This window comes from Sus scrofa, chromosome 1 (assembly GCF_000003025.6).
Source record: "Sus scrofa isolate TJ Tabasco breed Duroc chromosome 1, Sscrofa11.1, whole genome shotgun sequence".
Lineage (NCBI taxonomy): Eukaryota > Metazoa > Chordata > Mammalia > Artiodactyla > Suidae > Sus > Sus scrofa.
The window spans coordinates 95,257,029-95,283,726 of record NC_010443.5 but is presented as its reverse complement, the minus strand read 5'-3'; the positions used below and the strand labels follow the sequence as shown (position 1 = coordinate 95,283,726).

The 26,698-nt window shown below is 44.2% G+C and overlaps 1 protein-coding gene across 1 annotated transcript in view; it reads right to left on the bottom strand.

Annotated features, from left to right (window-relative positions):
* SLC14A2 (solute carrier family 14 member 2) overlaps positions 1-26,698 on the bottom strand; it is a 483,794-nt gene that overhangs the window by 39,022 nt on the left and 418,074 nt on the right. The window contains 8 exon segments of the mRNA XM_021092457.1: positions 811-945; positions 2,902-3,049; positions 7,394-7,545; positions 7,548-7,585; positions 13,388-13,516; positions 16,347-16,536; positions 17,506-17,686; positions 22,767-22,957. Coding sequence (XP_020948116.1) covers positions 811-945; positions 2,902-3,049; positions 7,394-7,545; positions 7,548-7,585; positions 13,388-13,516; positions 16,347-16,536; positions 17,506-17,686; positions 22,767-22,946 — 1,153 coding nt within the window. The 5' untranslated portion in view covers positions 22,947-22,957.

Here is a 26,698-nt window from a genome sequence, read left to right as displayed (position 1 = left end):
CAAAATATCTGGTACTTATGATTTGACAAATATTTACCGAGCCCACTGTCTCCAAGCCCAGCCTCATGCTGGATGCTGAGGAGGACAAAAGAGATGTGGGAGTCCTTTATAGTCTCCACACTTAAGTGGCAAAAGAAAAAAAGAAAAGAAAAGCTCTTCTGAATGCTATTCTGCCTTTTACTTGTCTCTAGTTTTGCTTATTCAAGTCCTGCTGTTTTCAGAGAATGTAAGCAACTCCAGAACAGGGAGGCTGATGGGACTGGGGTTTTGAATCTCACTTCTGCCATTACTAGCTGTATTTAGGGCAACTTTGTTAACCCCTCCAAGTCTCATTTCCTCAACTGTAAATCGGGGCTGACAATAAATGCCTGGTAGTGAACTTGGGTGGATTAAGTGAGTACATATATTTATTTGGCACAGAACATGGTGCTGGGGTGCAGGTATAATGGCTGTGGCTCATTTCTCTTCCAACAGCTCATTTTCTGTTTACTCAATGGATCAAGTTTCCTTAGTGCCATGTTATCACAGAAGAGTTATTGAGAGTGGGAGGCCTGCCACAGGTGCATGAGGAAATGTATGTGTGATTTCCTTGTGAACTTCACAACATTGTGTACATATAGTAGCAGTAGTAGGATAAAGCTCAAACCACATAGCTGTTAAGGAATCCACCATTATATCCTCCAGTGATAGGATCCCAACCACAGTCCTTCCATCACTGCTTCTCGGTACTGATTAGTGGCCACCATGGGTTTCACACAACCAGGAGAGAAGGGGGGGGGACAAGGAATAGCAGAGTGACTTGATACCCACCACAGACGAGGGCCAGCAAGTGGGTCTGCCAGGTGAGGGCATAGAACATGCCCCCAATGGCAATGCAGGAGAGGACACAGTTGTAGCTCCAGATGCCCAGGTAGATGGTCTCGAAGGGCGTGGCCACGGTCAGGGCTGTGGGACAAGGTGTTACATTTCTGGCTGACTGAGGGTCATGACACAAAGGCCATCCCACGGCTGATGCCAGGTCTCAGATGGCCTTGCTCCCATCATCCCCCCACCCTGCACCTCCTACCCCTACTCATCAGAGAAGCATCTACAAATGGTGCCTGGTCTTAGGAAACCAACACTGGGAAGAGAGCAGTGGTTCCATTGCTTCTCAAAGGCTTTACTCAGAGGTATGACTACTTTCAGGGTGAGAAGAGGACAAGGAGGTGGAACGTCAGGACTTCCCCAGTCTTATGACTAGAACAGCTGTATTTTTAGCAAGAAAGCTTTCAAGTGAAAAAGTTCTGCTTCAAATAGTTGAGAAAAATTATGAATATACACACATAGATACAGGCAGATAGAGAAATGAGATGCGAAAAGAGTAGGATGAGAATGGTTGTTGAATCTGGGCAAAGAACTTGTGGGTACTTATTGCACTATTTTTACTTTTGTAGTTTTTGATAAGTTTGAAATTATTTCCAAATAAAATTTATTTTTAATTAATTAATTTTTTGCCCTTTTTTTTTTTTTTTGCTTTCTAGGGCCACACCCATGGCATATGGAAGTTCCCAGGCCAGGGGTCAAATCAGAGCTGCATCTGCTGGCTTACACCACAGCCACAGCAATGCAGGATCTGAGCCATGTCTGTGACCTACACCACTGAGTGAAGCCAGGCATTGAGCCCACATCTTCATGGATACTAGTCAGGTTTGTTACTGCTGATTCACAATGGGAACGCCTAAAATTTTTTTTCAAAGTTGTACTTCCAAGAGGTTCTTGAAAAATATTAAGATAGGTCAGTAGGCTCCTATTCTCAAAGTACTCAATGTCAGTTTCTGACTCTACTGTGTGTGTATACATATATAAATGTGTGCATATACACATGCATAGAAATATTAAACTACATTTGTCAAATGGCAACCCAATTAAAATTAAAAAAAATTTATTTTACTTTTTCTTTCTGGCTGCCCCATGGCATATGGAAGAGTTCCTGGGCTGAAGATCAGATCTGAGCTGCAGCTGCAGCCTATACTGCAGCAGCTGCAATGCTAGATCTTTAACCCACTGTGCTGGGCTGGGGATCAGACCGTCCCTGTGCTCCAGAGACACTGCCAATTCCATTGTTCCACAGTGGGAACTCCTGCCCATTTTTTTTTAATGGCCACACCCATGGCATATGGAAGTTCCCTGGCAAGGGACTGAATCTGAGTGGCAGGAGCTGCTGCAATTCCAAATCCTTAACCCACTGTGCCAGGCTAGGGATTGAACCTGCGCCTCCACAGCATCCAGAGCCGATAGTCAGGTGATCCAATTTTTGAGAAGACTTCCTTTTAGCTTACTCAGAATTTCAAAATGGGAGTTCCTGTCATGGCTCAGTGGAAACGAATCTGACTGGCATCCATGAGGATGCAGGCTTGATCCCTGGTCTTGCTCAGCAGGTTAAGGATCTGGTGTTGCCATGAGCTGTGGTGTAGGTCACAGACATGGCTCGGATCCAATGTTGCCGTGGCTGTGGTGTAGGCTGGCAGCTACAGCTCCGATTTGACCCCTAACCTGGGAAACTCCATATGCCGTGGGTGAGGCCCTAAAAAGACAAAAGACAAAAAAGGAATTTCAAAGTGTTGGGTATTTATACCCCTGATTGGCCTGCTACTGCTCCCACCCACACAGAGTTATCCTCTTACCCCTACCCCTCCCCTCTCAGTGGCTCAGTTTGCAGGTCAACCGGTCTTGGTCTCTTTGCATCTCTCTACATGTCCTGCTTCTGCAATCTGTTCCTTCTGGAGACTCAAGAAAAGGAAAAATAAGTCCCCAGCTCTGACAGTGTTTGAAAACTCCAGGGAAGTTAGTAAGCCTAGAATAAGTGCTGGGGAGAAATGACCTCAGGAAAATGATCCCTGCAGAGAGGGGACCCTGTCCTACCTGCTAGTATTCCTACGATTGAGCCAATGGCTGCATGCAAGCAGATGAGTGGTGAGCAGATGAACAGGGCCACCAGGAACACGCCACCTGTCCAGGGATTGTCACAGCCATACACCTGCCCGACTCCGATGGGGATGGCCTGCAGCAGCTGCAAAGTCAACAGAGTCCAGGTCACTGGAGTGTGGGCTGCTAAGGCAAAGACCAGGCCTCGGGGCCAGGATTGAGCCATTCCTGGTGGGGCACTGGTAATGGGGTGGAAAGAAGGATGGCTGTGCCCTCTAAGGTGTGGGAGAATATGGGAGGGCATGAGCTGGAACAAATAGCTCCTCACTCCACCACCTGGCAGGCATCTGAGTGTCCCTTCTGCACAGCTGGGCAGGTTCCCACAACACTGAGGCTAGGCACAGGTGTTTTTGAGGGACACGTGGATTTTTCTTTGAAGGGACCAGGGGGTACCTTCTTGGAATCCCTCTGGGAGGTTTCAGGGCACAGGAGAATTTCCTCTAGACCTTCTAAAATCCCAGAAACATTTCAGGAATTTTTGAAATATTCTAGGCCATTTTGATGAATGATTTGACCAAAGGCCACCCAGCTCATGGTGCCTGAGCCCGGGCTAGAGCCTCTGAACTTGACTCCTAGTCCGCTGGAGGCTGCTTCACACTCAGTGCTACTGTGGGGATGGTGGGCCCTTGGGATGGAGGATGAGCCACTTGCCTTGCTCTCGAGGAGCACTCAGCACTGCAGAGAGGAAGAATGAAGAGTGTCCAGAGAACAGCTCCAGCAAAGCTCCAAGTCCCCGGCTTGGGTGGAGGCAATTAAATTGGCAGTGACATCAGATAGCCTTTTTCTTCCCTTAGCTCAATCACCCACACTGTGGCAAAAAAGTCCGCTGAGGGCAGAAAGGAAAGGTGGGGGTGGGGGGGAGACTGGCCTGGTCAGGAGAGCCTGGGAGTTGAGGTCTGGTGGATCTGCATGACCTCAGGGGCACATAGCCTCCTCAGTCAGGGCTCTGGTGGCCTCCTCTGTGAAATGAGGAAGCTGCCCTAGCAGATGACCCCTTTCTCCATTGTCAGGTCACATGACCTCTTTGAGGCCAGGGTTCCTTAAACTAGGCACATCATAGGTGCTTAATGCATATGTGTGGATGAGCTCAGCGGTTTCCAAACTTTGTGCACATTGGAATCACCTAAAGATCTTTACAAAAAGGGTATTGATGCCTGTTCCCTCCCTCTGTTTTAATTGGTATGGGAGATGACTGGGGCCTCAGGAGATTCTAATCTACAACAGAGTTTGGGGACCAATGAATTTTCTTTGCTTTTTGATGTAAAGTTTTATTGAAGTATATTTCTGCTGTACAACCAAAGGATTCAGTTATACATTTTCAGATTCCTCTCCATCTAGATTATCACGGAATACCGGGTAGCCTTCCCTGTGCTATACAGCAGGTTGAGGAACAATAGATTAATGACAGATGATGCAGAGGAGATGTTGGGAGTTAATTGTATTTCTCCTCTGGTTGAAATTTTGTACTTTTTAACAACTTGACTTAATTCTGGAGTCAATCTGACTTCTTTAGAAAAGAGTATTCGAGGAGTCCCAGAGAGCTTTGAAATGATGTCCACTGTTGTCTCCCCAAAGGTGGCCTTTAATCACCAGTCACTGGGCCAGAGCCTACAGACCTGGGCATGGAATGACAGGCTGTAGGTCCTTCTTCTTTGAAGGAACCCTGAAAACACTTTCTACCAGTTCAGGAACCTCAGCTTTAGTGTGGGAACAGCCTGGAAATCTACTCAGTAACTATTCCATGATTTTCCTGCATCTGAGGAATGCAAGATGCTTTGGGGCATCTGACTCTCGCTTTCCAGTCTGGGAAGCCAGGTTTAAAGCCCAAGCAAGCAGGAATGAGAGGAATGAGGGAACAAGCTGCCTTGGAGTAGAGCCTGGGTTTAGAATGAAGGTCCACCAGGATCTAAATTTCAGCCTGGTAAAAGGTGGCCTGGCCTCCATGCTGCTCTCAGGCCACAGCCAACACCCCAGTGCAAAGGGCAGTCAGGTGTGCGGTGGAAATTTACTAAACAGTAGCCTCCTAGGTACTCTGGATAATCCTTGTGTAACAACTACAAGCTGGTTTAAACAAAACAGAAGTCATTCCCCCCACTGTTGTAAAGAGAAGAGGGAAATGGGATTGATTCTTCAAAACTCAGGTCAGGATGGTGCAGAAGAAGAGCCTGTTGTCAGAGTGATGGTGGGGAGCTCAGAGGGTGAGCTTGGCTTCAGGGTAGGTGGATTTAATTGTTTATCTTGAAAATGAGCAAGAGCCCCTCTTTTTTTTTTTTCTTTTTAGGGCCATGCCTGCGACATATGGAAGTTCCCAGGCTAGGGGTCCAATCCGAGCTATAGCTGCCGGCCTATACCACAGCCACAGCAACACAGGATCCGAGCCACATCTGTAACCTACACCACAGCTCATGGCAATGGTGGATCCTTAACCCACTGAGGGATGTCAGGAATTGGACCTTCGTTCTCATGGATACTAGTTGGGTTCTTAACCTCCTGAGCCACAATGAGAACCCCAGGAAGCTCCTGTTCTGCGAGGCTCTCTCACTTTGGTCCCTCGGGGGACTGCCTGTCCTCCCCACACAGGGAGGGTGGGAGGCTTGGGGGGGGGCCTTTCCCTCTGGCAGTGCTGCATGCCTCTACGGCTGTCAATTGTATCTTGCCTCATGGGTAGGGCTCAGGGACTGTGGGTTGCACCCCGGGGACAGTGCGCCCAGCCACCAGGTGGCTGATCATTGACGATTCAAAGGTAATTTTGTCCCTGCTCAGACCCTAGCACTTTTCCATTTGAGAAGATGGGCTTCTGCTTGAAAGTAGAGCTATTGGTTTATTTTTATTTTTATTTTATTTTTATTATAGTTGACATACAGGGGTGTGTCAACTTCTGTTATACTATATAAAGATAAAATAACTCCCTCAGAAGAAAAGAATATAAAAAGACTGTGTGTGTGTGTGTGTGTGTGTGTGCATATATATATATATATATATATATATATATATATATACCTGTCACTTTATTGTACAGAAGAAATTGGTACAACATTGTAAATCAACTACAACAAACAAAAGAAGGGCTCACTCTGGCTTTTCCATTGTCTTGGATTTAGGCCCTAACCTCACCTTTGATCTCACTCCAGCCCCAGAAAAATTTTTTAAAAGGAAAAGAACTTTAAAAAGGTTTGGTGTTATTGGCAGCAGCATTTGCCATGAGGCACAGGGGAGCCTTTCCTCTTCTATAGGTTCAGGCTTAGAGGATAGCTGACCCCAGAGGCCTGTGCTATCCACCCCACCCGGGAGCAGTGGCCCAGAGCTGAGTGTCTGCCCAGCACCAGGACCATGCAAAAGTTTAAACACATCTAGTTGGAGGACCAGGCTTGGGGTGGGGGTGGGAGAAGGCTCAGAAATCAGATCACATGGATATATGAAGCACTAGCTACAGTTTGACCTTGGGCAATGAACCTTCTCTGTGCCTCTGTTTTCTCATCTGTAAAAGGGGATGATAACAGTACTTACAGTATTGGGTTATGATGAAGGTTGAATGAGTTCAAAAGCTAAGTGCCTGGAATAGTGTCTGATACATAATAAACTTGCTTCCGTGTAAGCTGTTAGCTGTATTCATTAACAGGGTTAAAATTTTATAATTCTACATATTTAAGCTTATGTCAGATTTTTATTATATCGCTTTACTTCTGATGTCTAGAGGTTGTAGACTAAATGACTATATCCACGTGTAGGATATAAAGCAGGGTTTCTCACCTTTGGCATGACTGGTATTTTGGGATGGTTAATTCTATGCTGTGGGGAGGGGGGTTCACCTGTGTATTGTAGGATATCTAGTAGCATCCTTGGCCTCCACTCACTGGATGCCAGTTTTACCCCTTCTCCCTGTCTTAATAATTAAAACATTTCTGTAGACATTTACCCTTACCAGGAGGGCAAAATCACTCCTGCTTGAGAACTACTTGTATGGAAAATACACAAAAATTTACCCTCATCTTCTATTAATAATATCTTTAATATCCCAATTTTAAATATTATTTTAGGGTCTGTACCCCTTACTCAACTATCCATATTACTTAACATTTTCCCCTCAACTCCACTGTTCTGTATGGCCAACCTAACCCTTATCTCTACACTTGTTTATTATCTGTTGCCCTGTGCTGAGTATAGATGTCACAAAGGCAGGGATGTTGTCTTATTCTTTGTGTTTTCCCAGTGTCTGATAAAGCACCTGACACATATAAGGTCTCTAGTAGGGAGTTATTGAGAGAACATATGGAGGTGACAGTGACTCTTCCCTGTCCTCCTCTCTGCTGGACCCATCATCTGCTGGAGGTGCATCTAGAGAAGGTGAGAGCCCGCAGAATCCACAAACTGGTGAGCAAGAAGGTCTGCAGTGGGATCATGGCCCCACACACCTCCATCAGTACCTTACCAAAGGCATCTCAATCTCTGTCCAGGTGATGTTGGGCACTGAAGACATAGGCTCCACCAGCGTCGTGGGGAAGAAGAGGTTGTAGGGGCCTGTGGCTGCCAGGTACAGGGTCACGGCGATGTTGAAGGGCAGGGTGAAGACTGGGAGGTCCGCTTGCTGAAGATTGAACCCAAAGCACTGGAGAGGATGGGGCTGGAGATGGAAGAGGCCAAGGATTAATCACCGTGATCACCCTTCTTTCAACACCATCTCATCAGCTCTGGTCACTATACCACTCACTAGCCTCTCTTCTTGGCATAGTCATTCCTGGCTCCCTTGAGACTCTAGTGGTCCATTGACCAGGGAGTGGAAATAAGATGTTCAATATAAGTCAGCATCTTTGGAAAACAAAATTAAAAGTCTTAGAACTTCCTGTGTGGTGCAGTGGTCACAACTGAAGCACAGGGTTGATCCCTGGCCAGGGAATTTCCACATGCGCGGCCCAAAAAACCCCATAAAAGTCTGATGACTTGTTTTAATTGAAAACTTTATAAAATAATTTACATATTTCCTTGTTTCTTAAACCAAGAAAACCAAACGCAATCTTTAATCCTTACAAAATGTCATGTATTGCCTTTGGATCATTACGATGTACATCACGATGTACTTTGGGCTGAGAACATTTAGAATACATGCTTTAAATAGCCTTTTAGGAGGAAGTTGCTATAGCTCATAGGAAATGTGCAGGCTTGAATTCAGCTGAAGGACTTTGAGTCACTCTGGGAACCACTGCATGAAATGAAAATCTTCAGTTCACTGTGTCTTCTCCCTTCATGACCTCTTCCTTGGAAAGAGCATGGATTTGGAGAAATATGGAGCGAGGTGCAAATTCTAACTCCTTCACTCAGGCTGAGTGAGCAACGTTAGGTAATTAACCTTCCTTAGCCTCAGTTTCTGCTGAAGGGACTAGCCACTCGCCACCTAACACCTCATGACTCCCATAGGCAGCGAGCTGCAGGATAAAACATGGATTCACATGATCCGGTTGATTGGTTGGCTTTTAATTAAGGATGATGAGTCTCAAGGGGGCATTTAAGACTGCCTGAAAACCCTACTAGACATCCCTAGCAAATTAACTCTCTAACTTGCTGAGATGACTATTTCATGTTTTCTTCTTTCTCTGTGAATCTTCCCTTTCTGTTTCCTTGTAGTTTCAGCTAACCACCTTGCTTTACTTCATTAGGAAAACAGAAATGACAAGAAGAGAAATTCTTTGTTTTCCTGACCCTAAGATTCACACTCTGACTGCTTTGTTCCTGACATACTCTGCCTCTCTGCCTTTTTCACATAATGGCTGCATCTCTGCTCCCTTCTCAGACCAGTTCTTTCCCTTATACTTTGAGAGCCAGTCTGTTTTAAAGACTTCATTCCTGCAATTCTGTCTTCTCTCTCCTGCAGCTTCAACCTTTCCTTTTTCTCTGTGTCACTCTCATAAATATATAAAATGCTCTGGTATCTTATACTTTAAAAAACCCTCCCCATGGGGGAGGGATAAATTAGGAGTTTGAGATTAAATACTATATAAATAAAGTAGGTAAACAACAAGGAACTACTGTATAGCACAGCACTTTTCTATTATAGGTTATTACAAGATATTAAATATTACAATATATGTATTTAAAATCTTGTTAATAACCTATAATAGAAAAGGATCTAAAAACATATAGTAATATAAAGTGATATATAGGAGTTCCTGTTGTGGCTCAGGGGTTTCAAAACTGACTAGTATCTGTGAGGACTTGGGTCTGATCCCTGGTCTGGCTCGTGGGTTGAGGATCCAGCATTGCTGTGAGCTGTGGTGCAGGCTGGCAGCTGCAGCTCCGATTCAACCCCTAGCATAGGAACTTCCATATGCCGTGGGTGTGGCCCTAAAAAAAGCAAGAAAAAAATTTTAAAGTGTATATCCCTTTGTATATACATATGTATATCCCTTTGCTGTACACCTGAAATGAACCCAACATTGTAAGTCAACTACACTTATATTTTTAAAAAAGATAGTAGGTACCAAAAACATCCTTCCCCTTTAACCTGATTTCTGCTCCAGGTATTCCCCCATTTCTCACCCCCTCTTCACAGATACTCCTCAAACCAGTCTATCTTTGCTGTCCTCAATCTTTCTACTCCCATTCTTTCCTAAACCTACTCTAATCAGGTGTGTACTTTTCCTGTACCATGGAAATGGCTCTTGTCCAGCTCATCAGTGACATCTATCCTGCTAAGTCCATGGTCACCCTCTGCCCCTTTCATTTTACCACTGGATTCTCTGTCAGGGCTACCATAACCCTGCACTAGCTGCTTCTCCAGCTGCTTCTTCGCAAGTCCCCTTCCTTGGTCCTCCTTCTACCAGATATCTGAATATCAGAAGAGCCCACAGCTATGTCTTGGGTCTTCTATCTCTTAACCTTCTCTTTCTAGGTGATAGCCTTTAGTCTCATGGATGAAATATCTTCTATATGCTTCTGCCTTCCTAATCTTGACTATATCACTAAGTTCCAGATGTGCACATCCAATTTCCTTCTTCTCAACATCTCTACTTGAAAGTTTAAAGTTTAATATGTCCAAATAGAACTCTTTAAAAAAGTGTATTGAAGGATAGTTATTTACAATGTTGTGTTACTTTCCACTGTACAGCAAAATGATTCTGTTTTATATCTATATCTATCTATAGGTATATCTATATGTATATGTATACCTATTTCTATTTATATTCTTTTCCATTATGATTTATCATAAGATACTGAATATCATTCACTGTGCTATACTGTAGGATCTTGATGTTTATCCATCCTATACATAATAGTTTGCATCTGCTAATCCCAAACTCCCAATCCTTCCTTTCCCCCCCACCCCTTTGGCAACAAGTCTGTTCTCTATATCCGTTGGATCTCCAAACAGAATTCCTGATTTGTATCCTGCCTCCCACCACCAACTTGTTTTTCTTTTAATCTTCTCCATCAACTCAGGTGCTTAGGCAAATTTTAAGAGTGCACTGAATCTTCTTTCCTTTCTCTGCTCATGCGCTGCAGCCTTCTAGAAAGTCCTATGCTCCTGTCTTCCTCAAAACATATCCCAAGCCCAACTGCTTCTCATCACCTTCATGAACATCACCCTAGTTTGAACTGTTCAGCCCTTCTGTGGTTATTGCAACAGACTCCTGACTATGTTTCTAGCAACCACTTTTGTTCCAACTAAAATCTGTTCTCCACATTACAAGCAGAATGATTTGTTTAAATTTAAATTATAACTCCTCTGCTTAAAATACTTTAATAGTTTCTTGGCTTCTCATCACAGTTGTAGTTGTAGTAAGGCTTCCTAAGGGATACAAAATAAGTTACAAGGGTATACTGTGTAACACTGGGAATATAACTAATATTTAAAAATAACTATAGGAGTTCCCACTGTGGCTCGGCGGTTAACAAACCTGACTAGTACACATGAGGATGTGGGTTCCATCCTGGCCTTGCTCAGTGGGTTAAGGATCTGGCATTGCCGTGAGCTGTGGTGTAGGTCACAGATGCAGCTCAGATCTGGCATTGCTGTGGCCATGGTGTAGGCTGGCAGTTGTAGCTCTGATTTGACCCCTTACCTAAGAACTTCCATATGCCACAGGTGTGGCCCTAAAAAGATGAAAAAATAAAAGTGAAAAATAAAGGGAGTGTAACCTTTAAAAATTGTGAATTACTATATTGGGCACCTGTAACTTACATAATAATGTACAGCTACTATACTTCAATTAAAAAGGCTTATTGGATCCACAAGGGGTACATGGCTTGGACCTCATCTCCTTCTGCCCTCATCTCCCGTCACCCCACCTTCATTCACTGGGCTTAAGTCCCACTGGGCTTGTTTCTTGAACACTTCCACTTCTCCAGGTGGAACCTTTGCATGTGCTGCTGGTTCCGCCTGCAAAGTACTTCATCCAGATCTTCCGATGACAGGTAGCCTCTTATCATTTAGGTGACAGTTGAAATGTCCCCTCAGCAAAGTGGCCCTCCCTGACCACCCACAATGGAATCACTCTCTGTCCCATTTGCCCTGTTGTACTTTCCTTGAAGCACTTCCCTCATCTTGAAATGATCTTTTTTCTTTTTTGGCCACATCCACAGCATATGGAAGTTTCTGGGCCAGGGATCAGATCAAAGCCATAGCAGCAACTTATGCCATTGCTGCGGCAATGCCGGATCCTTAACTTACTGCACCCCAGGGGGAACTCCTTGAAATGATGTTTTTAATGAACAATTTATGAGTCTATTTCTATCTTTCCCAAGAAGAATGTAAGCTCCAAGAGGATGGAAGCCTTCTCTTGTTTACAGCTCTCCCCAGCATCTAGAGTAGTTCCTGCACATGGCAAGCCCTCAGCAAACCTGTTCGTTGGCTAACTGGCATCACTAGTACTTACCCTGTGGACTGGATTGCCAGGACTGCATGAGTGGATTAGTGATGTGCTGGGGTAGAAGCACAGAGCTCAGCCAGAGGAGGTGCTCAAAGTTTTTTTTTTTTTTTTTTCTTTTTCATTTTAAATTGTGATGTGAGGAGTTCACATCATGGTTCAGTGGTTAGCGAATCTGACTAGGAACCATGAGGTTTCAGGTTCGATCCCTGGCCTTGCTCAGTGGGTTAAGGATCCGGCGTTGCCATGAGCTGTGGTGTAGGTTACAGACGAGGCTTGGATCCAGCGTTGCTGTGGCTCTGGCGTAGGCCGATGGCCACAGCTCTGATTCGACTCATAGCCTGGGAACCTCCAAATGCTGAGGGAGCAGCCCAAGAAATGGCAAAAAGCCAAAAAAAATTGTGATGTGAGGGTGGGAGTGGGGGCTCTGTAGACACACCACCACTCAGTGCACTGGCTGAGGGGCTATGCTCAGGGACTTCATCTATGTTCATGACTGCAAACCAAATGTATGCAAATGAGGACAAGTCTTCCATCTCCTCAGGCCTTGCGTGTGGGGGACATTAAGAAAATCCCCACAGAAATGACTGCCTTAGTGTTTTGTCCTGATAGCGTAGGGAAGAACTCCTAAGAAGAAACATAAACTGCCCAGAATGCTTAATGTAGTAATTTATTTGCAAGTACTCCTAAAAAGTAATGGAACAGCTCTTAAATGAAATGAAACTAACTGGTTTTAGTAACTTCAGACTTTGAAAGCAAAGAAAGATGTTAAAAATCAGTTAGCATGTCGAGAGTGGTAGAGCCCAGGGGTTGGGGGACACCAGGGACACAGAGTGACAGTGGGTTTGATGAGATCATTGGATGCAACAGACCCACTGCAAGTTCAAGTGAATTGAGGATCATACATGGGAAGGCCTATTTGTTCCTAACACCCTTCATCTTGACTTTTTTATTACTCCTGAAAAATGAAGTGATTGCACAGCAAGATCTCAACTGACGCTTCTTGTTCAAAGAGGCTGTGCTTTAAATAGAGACATTTTGTTCCAAGAAAGCTCCCTGATTCTATCACAAGTGAGTTTCAGCTTTTGGGTCTTGGTTAGGCCATAGAATAGATGATTCCTATAGGCTAGGAGTTTAACGGTGCAGACTCGGGGGTCAACATCTGGGGCAGGTGATGTAACCTCGGCAGGCCTTGGTCTTCCCTTCCGTAAGTTGGGGACAAGCACAAAAGTGACCCTCCCTTGTTTAGCACTGAGCCTGGCGTGTAGAAAATACTCAATAAATGTTGGCCTGTCATTATTATTAAGCATAAATTATTAAGCCTATCATTCAGAGATTATCAGCACAGAAAAAAAAAAAAGCACATGGTGTTTACTCTTTAAAAGGTCCCTATTATTAAACTCAAAATGACCCCCTTGCATTGCAACTGAACTCATGGACTCTTGCGAGACAAACCAGCCTGACTGTGGAGACACTGGGCCCCAGGACAGTGCAGTCCCCTCCGGTGTCAGACGTAGCACCTTGGGCCCTGTGGGTCTGTGAGCAGAAAGAAGGAGGTGCCTCACCAGGACATGGCTGTGAAGGTCACAGGAAGCAGAAGCCACCAGTAATAGTCTAACTTCTCAGAGAACACAGCTATCAGCATCCCCACCAGCATTCCGTTGTACCCGTGGAGGCCTGAGGTGATGGCAGCCCTGGCGGTGAAAACAGAGTTACTGTGCCTGTGAATTTGGTGCTGCTTCCTGAGACCATCCCTCCTGGACTCACAAGAAAAAGTCAGCTTACTCAGTGGATATATGGTAGTCACACAGCTACTGTACCTTTTTTACACACATATGCCTTGATTACCCTTGCTGATTTAGAATTAAATGATGAACCTTGGGAGTTCCCATTACGGCGTGGCAGAAATGAATCTGACTAGGAACTATGAGGTTGTGGGTTTTATCCCTGGCCTCTCTCAGTGGGTTAAGGATCTGGCATTGCCATGATCTGTGGTGTAGGTTGAAGATGTGGCTCGGATCTGGCATTGCTGTGGCTACTGTAGCTGGCAGCTGTAGCTCTGATTAGACCCCTAGCCTGGGAACCTCCATATGCTGCAGGTGTGGCCCTTAAAAAAAAAAGACAAAAAAGAAGACAAAAAAATGATGTACTGTGTGTCTAAGCTCTTCTTTGCTTCTCATGGGAGTCTGGACTGCTAGATACAGAAGGAAATGTAATAGAAACCTGAGGTGACAGACTTCCCGTTGTGGCTTAGCTGGTTAATAACCCAATATAATGTCCATGAAGACTTGTGTTTGATCCCTGGCCTTGCTCCATGGGTTAAGGATCCAGCATTGTCAAAAGCTGTGGTGTAGGCTGCAAATGCAGCCCAGATCTGCCATTGCTGTGGCTGTGGCTGGCAGCTGTAGCTCCAATTTGACCCCTAGCCTGGGAACTTCCATATGCCGTGGGTGCGGCCCTAGAAAGGAAAAAATGAAAGAAAGAAATCTGAGATGTGACAGCAGGAGTGTGTGTGTGTGTGTGTGTGTGTGTGTGTGTGGTGTGTGTGAAAGAGACAGGGTGGTAGGAGGAAGGGAGGGAGACAAGGAGGAGGCTAGAGCATGTTCTGACTGCACTGTGTGACCCTGTGACTGTCTGAGTTGGGTGCTCTCCTGCCTCTCTCCTGTCTCTTGGCCCCTGAGTGGAAGAGCCGAGTCCACTGTGATGCCCATGTCATGCCCTGTGGCACAGCAGGAAGGCCTACAGGCAGCGTAGAATCCAAGTCTGAGTCTATTGCCATCAGAGATGCCTGTGTGCACCTCAACTTCTCTACCTGATCTGAATAAACACTGTACACTGCCTTCGACTTTTCCGATTGCTCTGCTGGGTGAGAGGTGAGGGGAACAGGGTGAGGGCCAGGACTGAATAAATCCATTGCAAGGCCCCTGCAGAGAATGAGCTATTTGTGCTTTGTGTGTTCTGTCCTGCCCTCCACCAAACTGCTTGAGGCCAGAGCTTGTCCACCATCAGTGGCAGCAGCAGTCCACCACGTCTGGTGCTCAGAGAGCATCATTTTGTTGAGTGCACTTTTATTGAGAGCACACATTGCTTAGCAGATGTATATGTGTGTATTAAATCCTTCCAGGCACTGACTGTTCTAGGCAGAAACACCTGGAAGCTCAGCATCCTGTGATGAAGGAAGGGAGCTCTGGCTCAAAAAGACTCCTGCCTGGCAGAGGCCACAGCTCAGGTCTGGAACAGGGGGACCTTCTGCTTTGGAATGACCAGAAGATCAGCTGGGCTAAATTAGGGGAGTGGGAGCAGGGGAGAGTGTAGGAGAGCATCTCTAGAGACTTTCCAACAGGAAGAGCTGAATATCAGACCCTTGTATGGGACATGGGACAGCTGCATATTATTATTTGTCATTTGGGGGCCACACCTGAGGCATATGGAATTTCCCAGGGGGCTCATATTGGAGCTGCAGCTGCCAGCCTACACCATAGCCATAGCCACAGCAACACCAGATCTGAGATGCATATGTGACCTATACCACAACTCATGGCAACACCAAGTCCTTGGCCCACTGAGTGAGGCCAGAGATCGAACCTGTATCCTCATGGATGCTAGTTGGGTACATTACTGCTGAGCCATGACAGGAACTCCAGGACAACTGCATCTTTAGTGGCTCCAAGGCCAGGAAGATACGGGAAAGCTGCTGGCCTACACCACAGCCACAGCAACTTGGGATACCAGCCACATCTATGGACCTACACCACAGCTTATGGCAATGGCAATGCTGGATCTTTAACCCACTGAGTGATGCCAGGGATCGAACCTGCATCCTCATGGATACTAGTTGGATTCACTTCCACTGTGCCACAATGGTAACTCTAAAAAATGCATTTCTTATCATGCCAGGTGACTCTGGCCATCGGGGAATTTGGGAACCACTGGAATACCATATCATAAAGTCTAAGGAAATGGTCCAGTTCTGTAAAATGCTATTTGTTGTTACTGTGTTCTGGCCACCAGCACAGAGCTACCCGCCCCCCCTCCCCGCCCCCATGACTCCTAGCTCTTGTTATCACCCACCACCCCCTCCTCCTCTTACCTTCCTCTCTTTCACATCAATGCTAGGAGATCAAGGCTACCCCCTCTAATCTTTCCAACACCTAAGTGATGTCTGCCTTCTCTGAATTCTCCAGTATACATCTCATTGTATTATTTGGAGTCATTTCTTTCATGTCAGTCTTATTTCCCTAACTAGATTGTAGGCTCCGCGAAGAAGCCTTCCTCTGCACCTGCCTTTGAGGGAGTGTTTCTAGAAGGCTCTATAGTCAAATATCTATCTATATATAGGCTATATAGTCAAGCTGTCACTTGCTGTGAGCATAGAAGTTTAATTTTGCAAAGAACTCTGTGACATGTTCAAAGTTGATACTCAGGAGACTGTGGGCTGGTGTAGGATAAAGTTGGCTGATCGCTCAAGTAAATACTTCTCCACCTATCTGCCTCAAGACCCCAAGACTGCGTAGAGGAACCCACCTGTCCTGGCTCAAGGCAAGAGCAGTTAAAGTTGACACCACTGTCCCCAGACCCCCAGCAATTGTCCACCATGGATTCTGGATCAGGAGTCCTATGAAGATGATGAGCCCGCTGAGAGGATTATTGACGAACACCACCTGAGCAGCCCCCCTCAGAACCCAGTCTGTGAACTGGAGGGCCAGAGGTTTATCTGAAAGATACAGGCAGAGTCATCAGCATCATTCAGGCTGTGCTTCCCTGCTGGACCACTGGTTGGCGTGGTAACCAAGGCAGACAGGGATGTGATAGCCAGGACATCCCCCCTCATTCAGACTGTGCCCAGCTTGAGTCTCTGAGTGACCAGGCCATCAGTCCTCAGTGGGTGTTAGTTTTGCCATACAGACTGAGACATCATAATGAGACCAACTTAACGCTGTTCCAGCCATTGGCTTGGTTGGTAAGGAAGCTCCAGGAACATTCCAAAGAAATTTATTGGTCCAAGGCAAGGGCTGGGGAGGGAAGGAAAATTTTTTGTGTAGAGCTTGTATGACTCAGTTGAGGGTTGGTATCTGAGCAGCATAGAAAGTAGTCTGGAGAAAAAAAGCTTGCCAAGAAATGATTTTAACCTTGCTGTGAAATCAGCATTGAATGATGTATTGACATGGAGGATAAACATACATTCTGTCTTATTCTCCAGTTTGGTTTCCAGGACAAACTATACAGGTGGGGGGCAGGCAGGGGAGGTATAGGTATTTGTTGCAACATTTACTTTAGGGAAACTAGAAGAAGAATGACGTTAAAAGGAAAGAGCCTTGAACACTGGGGAAGGAAGGTGATGCCAATATTTTTTGGGCACATAAATAACAGTTGCAGAATGAGCAAAGGAATGATCATTCAGTTTGTTTGAAAAATGACTCAGACATTGCTAAAGTGGTTGTCCTATATCTACTTCATGCAGAAGTAAAGAATTTGCAAAGAACTAAAATCAGTGAAAGCCATTTAATTCTGAAAGCAGTAGTAGGATACATTATGGCCACTTGGAGCCAACTCAGGGCCAGAGCACCTCAAATGTAGGGGCCTTGCCATGTGCAAGAGAGGGAGCAGCTTTCTCCATCCAAGCCAGAAGCCAGGCTCTCTCCCTGGCCTGGCCTGGCTGCTTCTTCCCTGGGCACTTGCCTACCTTTCAGCCAGCTCCTGCATTCCTTCATCTCGCCTGTGAGGTAGCCCACTGCCTGAAAGAGGCTGATGCTTCCCTGGCCTGCAGAGCCCTGAGGGGCTATCCGGCTTCCTCGTCTTCTACCCTTCTCATTGGGTTTTTCAATCTTCACAATGTGGCTTTCTTCATTGGAAGACCGGAGATCCTAAACCATAACAAAACATCAAATAATATAGCTTTGTGAGGATTGGGAAGGTTGTCACTTTTTTTTAAAGCTTTTTAGTGCTACACCTGCAGCATATGGAAGTTCCCAGGCTAGAGTTCAAATCGGAGCTATTGCTGCTGGCCTACACCACAGCCACAGCAATGCAGGATCTGAGCCATGTCTGTGACCTGCACCACAGCTCACAGCAATGCTGGATCCTTAACCCACTGACAAGGGCAGAATTGAACCCGCAACCTCATGGACACCAGTCAGGTTTGTTATTGCTGAGCCATGATGGTAACTCCCAGCTTTCATATTTTTTTGGATAAAGGTAAAGGATTGTGAGACAAATGTCCATTGTCCAATGCTGTCCAGAGTGCCCCACACAGGCCTGCTCTTCCCAGGACTACAACACATCCCTCATAGCAAGGGTCTCGACCTTTTGTGTCATGGATCCCTTTCAGCAGTTGAGCAAGCCTGTGGACTTCTTTCCAGAATGTTTGTAAATGAGTAAAATACATAGGATTGCAATAAAAACCAATTATATGGAAATGCAGTTGTTATAATATTAAAACCTGTGACAGCAACATAGGGGCAGCAGATCCAATACCAATTACAATTTCAAAGAAGTGATGAGTGAATATGTGGGACCCCAACTAGGACAACTTTATAGGGCCATTCCAGCTCCAGAATGGGAACTCAGATCCAGCTCTAGAACTAGAACTAGGATCACCTGAAGCCTTTACTCTGATGACACAATAGCCTAACTTCTTCTGCCTCATCTCGTTGCCTTTACTTCTCTATAAGTAGGGACCCCAAGGACAGACCCCAGTAAACTTCTTACACGACAGATCTCCATCTCAGAGTCAGCCTTCTGAGGGAATGCAATCTGTGACAATGACAAAAATCTCGGGTACTACTAACATGGATGTTGTTCATTGTCTATATTTATAATGGAAGTAAATGCTGAAGTCCACTGGAGATTAGTGAAAATAATGATAATTTTCATCATCCAAGTTCATACTCCCTCAGTTCTATCTATGGACCTTTGTTCTAAAACTATGGTATCCAATATAGCAGCCAGTATACATATAGCTCTTGGCACTTACAAGGTAGTTAATCTGAACTGAGATGTGCTCTAAGTAGATCCTGAAGATGTGATCCGGAAAAAGAATGTGTAAAACATCTCCATAATACCTTATATTAGTATACATTAAAATAATAGTATATATTCATATATATTAGGTTAAATAAACTGTTTTATTAAAATTAACTTCACATGCTTCTTTTTACTTTTTGAAAATGAAAATATAATTAAAAATAAGTTAATAGAAATATAAACATACATGTGTGGCTCATATTATATTTCTATTGTACACTGATGGCTTACAGATTTCTCTAACCTTGTCACTGCATCAAAACTTAAATATATTGAAGATGTCAGTAGAAATGGTAAAGACCTCCTCAAATTCTCTTCTCTATTATGGCAATGGGAGTACTTGAAAAAAATGTGCCTGAGGTGGTGATAATGGTTGAGCAAAATAAGAGGCTAATCAAAATGCTTAAAAGGAAGAGCTGGGAGAGATGTCCAAAGGGAGCTGTAAAAGACGGGGATATTGCTGTGAATCTTGAAGGGCTGGGATATGCCCAGGACAGTGTGTACACTCAAGAAAGACCCAAGAATCTCCTAAGCTCTCACCTCTGGCTGAGTTTGAATCTCTATGCAAGCAGACATTAAGATGAGGTGGAGCTGACAACGGCCTGAGTGAGTATTGAAGATGAACAACACTCATGCACATCTCCTTGGCAAAGACTGAGGGACTTATTGATCCCAGGCATCTAAGGAATCTTTGTCCAATCATTAGCTAGCTATTAAGCTGAATGAGCAGAGATTTCAGTGGCTACAAATGACAAAATAATGCAGACTTTCCAGAATTAGTACAGAAATGCCATTAAACAAAGAATCCAGCAACAACAAACCTTGGGAGAGGGGAAAATCTGATTTCCAGAGTTGCCACATTATTTAAGACATCCAATTTTAAACAAACAATTATGAGACATGCAAAGAAACAAGAAAATACAAAACGAGGGAAATAAAGCAGTCAGTGGAAACTGTCTTTGAGGAAGGCCAGGCAATGAACTTAGTAGAAAAGATTTAAAATTTCCTTGCCTTAACAATGATCAAGGAACAAAAGAAAATCAAATCTAGAGAACTAAAGGAAAGGTTGAGAACAATCTCACCGAAGAGAGAATATCAATAAAGAGGAAATTGTAAAAAAGAAACAAATGGAAATACCGAAGTTGAAAAGTATAATACTGGAAATGAAAATTTGCTATAGGGACTCAACCTAAAGGCAAGTCAAGTGAGATTATCCAGTCTGAGCAACAAAAAGAAAACAGAAAGAAAAAAAATGAACATAGCCTCTGAGACCTGTGGTGCCACCTATATGCATAACGGGAGTTACAGAAGGGGAGGAGAGAGAAAGGCACGGGAGTATCTGAACACTTCCCAAATCTGATGGAAATCAGCAGTTCCAACCAGAACATCCAAGCAGTTTATCAAACTTCCAATAAAAGAGATCTTCACCTAGACGTATCACAAACTATTAAAAGTCAGACAGTAATTTTGTATTGACGCTTGAAAGCAGCAGGAGAGAGAGGATCAAGTCATTACACACAAGAAATCCTCAATAGAATTAACACCTGATTTCAGAAACCAGAGAGGCCTGAAGGCAGTGGAATGCCATGAAAGTGTTGAAAGAAAGATTCTCAATCAAGAATTCTATATTCAGCAAAATTATTCTTTAAAAAAGAAGGAGAAATTAAGACATTCTCAGATAAATGAAAACTTAGGGAATTCATTGTTAGCAGATCTGCCCTAAAAGAAATATTAAAATGAGTCTTTTAGGCTGATAGCAAAGAACACTAGAGAGGACACCAGTATCTCAAATTCATAAGAAGAAATGAAGAACACTGATTAAGGTAACTAGGTAAATAAAATAGACAATATAAATGTATTTTTTGTAATACTCTTTTTCTCGTGATACGAAAGATAATTTCATAAAGCAATTATAAGTCTCTGTTGGTGGGTACACACTGTATAATGATGTAATATGTATGACAATATCAGCATAAAGGAGGTGGGCAGAGAGTTACATAGGAGCAAAACTTCTGGATACTCTTGTAATTAAGTTCGTTTTAATAAAACTAGATTATTACAAAGTAAGATGTTAATTGTAATGTCCAGACAATGACTCAGAAAAGAAGTAAAAAAACCACAGAAAAAAATGTCAGAGGACTCAAAAATGAAACACTAGAAAATCTCTATTTAAGAGAAAAGATAGTAGTGAAATAATAAAGAAACAGAAAAGATATGACATGCAAAAACCCAACAGCAAAACAGCAGGCATAAATTCTACCTTATCAGTAACTATATTAAATGTCAATGGATACACCCTTGAATTAAAATACACACATTGGCAGAACGGATTTTAGAAAGTTATACCACTGTATCTTGTCTACAAGAGACACACTTTATATTCCAATACATAAATAGATTATAAAGATGGAAAAAGATATATTGTGCAGTTACCAAAAAAAAAAAAAAATGCTGGAGCGACAATACTAAGATCTGCAAAATAGACCTTTCATTAAGACAAAACTTGTTACTAGAGAGTAAGAAAGATAATTATAATTATAAAAGGGTAATCTATCAAGAAATATAAGATTTATAAACACATGCCTAACAACAGAGGCCCAAAATATATGAAGCACAACTTGGCAGAATTGAAGGAGGAAAAGTCAATTCAATAATAATAATTAGAGACTTCCATACTACACTTAAAAAATAGTCAAGACATGGAAGTGACCTAAATGTCCATTAACAGGTGAATGTATAAAGAAGATGTAATACATATATGGGCTACTACTAAGCCACAAAAAAGAATGAAATAATGCCATTGGCAGTAACATGGACGCAGCTAGAGACTGTCACATTGAGTGAAGTAAGTCGGAAAGAGGACAAATACCATATTATATCACTTATATGTGGAATCTAAAACATGGCACAAATGAACCTATTTGCAAAACAGACTCACAGACATAGAGGACAGACTTCTGGTTCCTGGGGGCAGGGTGAGGCAGTGGGATGGACTGGTGGTTTGGGGTTAGTAGATGCAAACTATTACATTTAGAATGGATAGACAATAATGTCTTACCTTACAGCACAGGGAATATTACTCCCCATTATATAGCCCCAAAGCAGAAACAACCCTAATGTCCATCAACTGATAAATGGATAAATAAAGTAGGGTTAATTCATACAAGAAATATTATTTGGCCATAAAAAGGAATGATGTACTGAATGAACCTGGGAACTTTATGCTAAATGAAAGAAGCCTAAAGGTCACATATTATATGATTCTATGTATATGAAGTGTACAGAATGGGCAAATTCATAGGGGCAGAAAGTAGCTTGGTGGTTGCCAGGGACTAAGGGGGAAGGCGAAATGAAGAGTGACTGCTAATGAATACAGATTTTCTTTTTGAGGTAATAAAAATATTCTGGAATAAGACAATGACAATGTTTGCACAACTTTGTAAATATGCTAAAAGCCAGTGAAATGTATATTTTAAAGGGGTGAATTTGAATTATATCTCATTAAAAAAAACCCTTAGCAGTCTTGGGCCTCCCTCCACTGAATCCGTGGCTAGCCAGGCTGCCTCCATGCTCTTGAGTCCAAGGAAGGCTCATGACCTGCATTTGAATGAGGGCTTCCTTTTGGAGGCCATAGAGTAATTTAAGGGGGCAGGTACAAGGGGAATGATTTAGGGGACGAGTTGGAAGACTGGAATGTGTGCGTTTTCTCTACATGTCCTTAAAATCATGTTGTACACAGAGCCACATTTTACATCTAAGACCAAGAAGGACCGACTATGGGACGTGAGCATGCATTGAGAGTGCAGACATTTAAGTCTGCCTTAAGTCACATGCATATCAGGGATCGGGGAGAAGAGCATCTTTCTCCACCCTTCCCCCAACCTGTCACCTGGGAAACATTCCAGGAGGGATGTTCCTTACCTTTTCTTCAGGCATTTCCAGAAGAGGCAGGGCGAGGTGGGTATCCTGGGGGTTTGAGGGCCAGCTGGGACTGGTAAACTCTGACTCGTTGAGTTTGTATCTGCTGGAAAGAGGCTTTGCCAGGAGGGGGCTGCTGTGAGTGTGAGCGTCAGACATGTCCTTCCGATGGCAGCTGCTCATCTGTCATGCAACTGGCGAAAGGAAAACAAAGAACAGTGTGGTCAGGATGGGCCCAGGGGACTTGGCTGAGGCTTTATGGAGGCCCCAGGAAGCCTGAGGTCTGTCCTTACACCTCAGACTTTGTTTCAGTCACTTGTGCTACCAGAGGGGCCTGGGGCCATTCCTCCACACAAGTGACTTGTACTTTTTAAAGTCCCCCAATTCTACTGAGTCCAAAAGCAAGTCCACTTCTGCTATGCAGATCTCCCTGACCACCCAGTTAGAACAGATATCGCCCTCTCTTTTTTTCTGATCACTGAAATATTTTTTTCTCCACCTTTTGTACCAATTGCATTCTCTTATTGTGGTAATTAGTTGTACATCTAATTTCCCCTTGATACATACGCATGGATCTGGGTCTTCCAATTCAGTGGGGTGTCTAAGAGAAGCTTGATTTTACTTGCTCCAAGTCTCCATTGCTGACCAGGGACCTCCAGTCCCCCTTCTCTCCTTTCTGCCCTCAGTGCCCTTTCCAGCTTCTTCCCAGGAATGCTAAGAGGCTCTGGTACAATCTGCTGGAGCCTGTGTGCACCTGTCCCTCCATGGGGCTCCTTTTCCTTTCCGAAGAGGCCAAGGCTTATGCCATGACTTGGTTTTGGAACGACCTCTGCCCGGTGTTCTCAGTTTCCAGGTTTAGTCTGGCTGCCCCCTGGTAGTTCCATACTTCCCTCCTTCCTGTCTCAGCCATTCTTCTTTGGCCTCCTCCTGCTCAGTTAAGTCTTCCCTTTACTTTGTTTTTTCTTGGGGAGGTGGTGTTGAACCTGTACACAGTCTCATTTCAATATGATCTAGAGTTTTCCCCACTGCTTCATGCTGCCATGGCTTTACCATCCATTTACATAATTATGACTCCCAAATCTAATACGTGCAGCCCAGTTTTGTACACTGGATTCACAGATTTAATTCGTTACTTCACACCTGTTTGTGGATGTTCCAGAATCAGCTTAAACATCATACACTGAGACAACTCATAGTGTTCCCTTCCTAGGTCCTGCCCTCCTCTCTCAAAGATGCCCATCCCAGGAAAACTCCCCTTCCCCTTCCACTCTGCTCCTTCAGAAAACTCAGAAGTCAAACTTCATGCTTCCTTCTGCTCCACTCTCCAAATCCAGCAATTCAATCTCTAAAACAACCTTAATGTCCAGTGTCATCACTTAGTTTACCATCACTCTTGCCACTTCTCCAATAACTCCCTACTTCTCAGATTTCTCCTCCAAGCTGCGATCCACAGGGCAGGCAGAGCTGTCACATTATGTTCAGCTCCACTCATGTCTGTTTCCTTCCTAAGTCCCTTCAATGGCTACAGATGGAAAACCACATCTTAAACATGGTGCTCAAGGCTCTGCATCTCTTGAGTGACTTTATGCTTTAGCATATACCCTGTGCTTCTCCTTCTCATCTCTGGGCTCCGCACTGGCCACCTCCTAGCACCTGCCACCTCAGGGCCTTTGCAAATGCTGGTGAATATGCCTCAAAGGCCTCCCCCTCTCTCTTTACCTGGGTAAGTCCTACACTTCCCTCCGGCTTTGTCTCAAATATCATTGTCAGAGAAGACTTCCCTACCTCCTCTTGACCATGGTCTCCTGTCACATGGTCTTGTGGGACTAAGTATTCTTCCTTTTACTGCTGTATCCTCAACTCGCAGCACAGAGCCTGGCACATAGCAGGTTTTCAATAAATAACCAGTTAAATGAAGGAGGAGGAGGGAAGGAAGAAAAGGAGGAAGGAAGGATGAAAGTCTATAAGCAACCAGAGTGAGAGAAGTTTACAAATCACGTGGGTCTCAGGGGTCCTGAATCATTTAAGAAGGTGGGGGTCAGCCCACCAGCCTGTACTTTTGAGGCAGAGCTTTATTGTATCTGCCTTCATTCCCAGGAAGGGCTCATTTAAACCCTGGTTAATTTTTAGCGTGGGTCTGCAAGCATCAACCAACTCCTCTTTCTGGTGCTGCCAAGGCCCTGGAAGAGGGCCTTTCCCTATACTGACTCCGAACGTGGAGTTTCATATGACCTGGAGGGGGCACCCTGGAAAGGTTTAGGAAGCGAGGAAAGCAGGCCAGCCTGAGATCCTATCCCTTCCCAGTGCACTCGCTCCCTCTGGTGGCCAAAAGGCGATATAGCACCCTGGACTGTCGGAAGGATTCCCTCAAGTGAAAAGTGAGAGGCAATGCGGTATCTCAGACACAGGATGTGCCTGACACCTCACACCTGGATGAATTAGAAATGTTCTGAAAAGACCTTGTATTAAATTCAGGGGTTGTGGGAGTTCCCGTCGTGCACAGTGGAAACGAATCCGACTAGGAACCATGAGGTTGTGGGTTCGATCCCTGGCCTTGCTCAGTGGGTTAAGGATCTGGCATTGTGGTGAGCTGTGGGGTAGATCAAAGATGCTGCTTGGATCCTGAGTTGCCATGGCTGTGGGTGTGGTGTAGGCCAGCAGCTGTAGCTCTGATTCGACCCCTAGCTTGGGAACCTCCATATGCTGCGGGTGCGAGCCCCCCCACCCAAAAAAAAGCACACACACAAAAATTTCAGGGGTTGTGAATTCCTTTAAAAATTCAGTTGAAAAATAAAAATGTCCCCCAAATATATTTAATGGAATCTAAGATGTTAAAGACTATAAGATGTTATTATCACTGTATTGTGTATCACCAAGAAAGAAGAAAATGCTGCCAATTAAAACTGCAAGATGCTGGAAGTCCCCCTGTGGCACAATGGGTTAAGGATCCAGCATTGTCCCTGCAGCAGCTCAAGTCACTGCTGTGGTATAGGTTCAGTCCCTGGCCTGGAAATTTCCTTATGCGGCAGGAGCAGCCAAAAAAACAAATATAAAAACCAACCCTCCCAAACCTGCAAGATTCACTCTCATTTAAGAAATGTTAAAATATGAGGAGGTATATCATATAATCAAGGAAATATGATAGAAATCGTAGTGATATGGCTCAAGTATATAGGAGTAGGAATTATTCTCTAACTAGAGACTTCAAACATTTAATTTTTTTTTCTTTTTAGGGCCCCACCTGTGGCACATGGAAATTCCCAGGCTAGGGGTCGAATTGGAGCTGCAGCTGCCAGCCTATACCACAGCTCAAAGCAACGCTGGATCCTTAACCCACTGAGTGAGGCCAGGGATCGTACCCACATCCTCATGTATACTAGTCGGGTTCATTATCACTGATCCACAAAGGGAACTCCTAAATTACTTTTTTGATGAAGAAAGTGTGTATACATGATGAGCCAAAGGGGCTGTTAACCTTGTAGATTTCTGTTTTCAGTGTTCAGCAGAAACCTGACACATTATAAACTCTCAATATATGTTTAATAATTATGGAAAGAATGAACTATGGCACAAGGAAAGTACTCTCCAGAGTCTCTCCAAAAAGGCCCTTTCTTCTCTTCCTTTGAGTCCCTCTGGTACACAGACAATATTCTCAATTACAGATGGAGAAATCAAAGCCCAGGAATGCAAAGCAAATTATTGCTCACATGGATGTATCTCTCTACACTTTTTTTTTCTTTTTGGTTTTATGGCCACATAACTTACGGAAGTTCCCAGGCCAGAGACTGAATCTGAGCCACGGCTGTGACCTATGCCACAGCTGTGGCAACACCAGATCGTTTAACCCACTGCACAGGGCCGTGGATCGAACCTGCACCTCTGCAGCGATCTGAGCCGCTGCAGTCGGATTCTTAACCCACTATACCATGATGGGG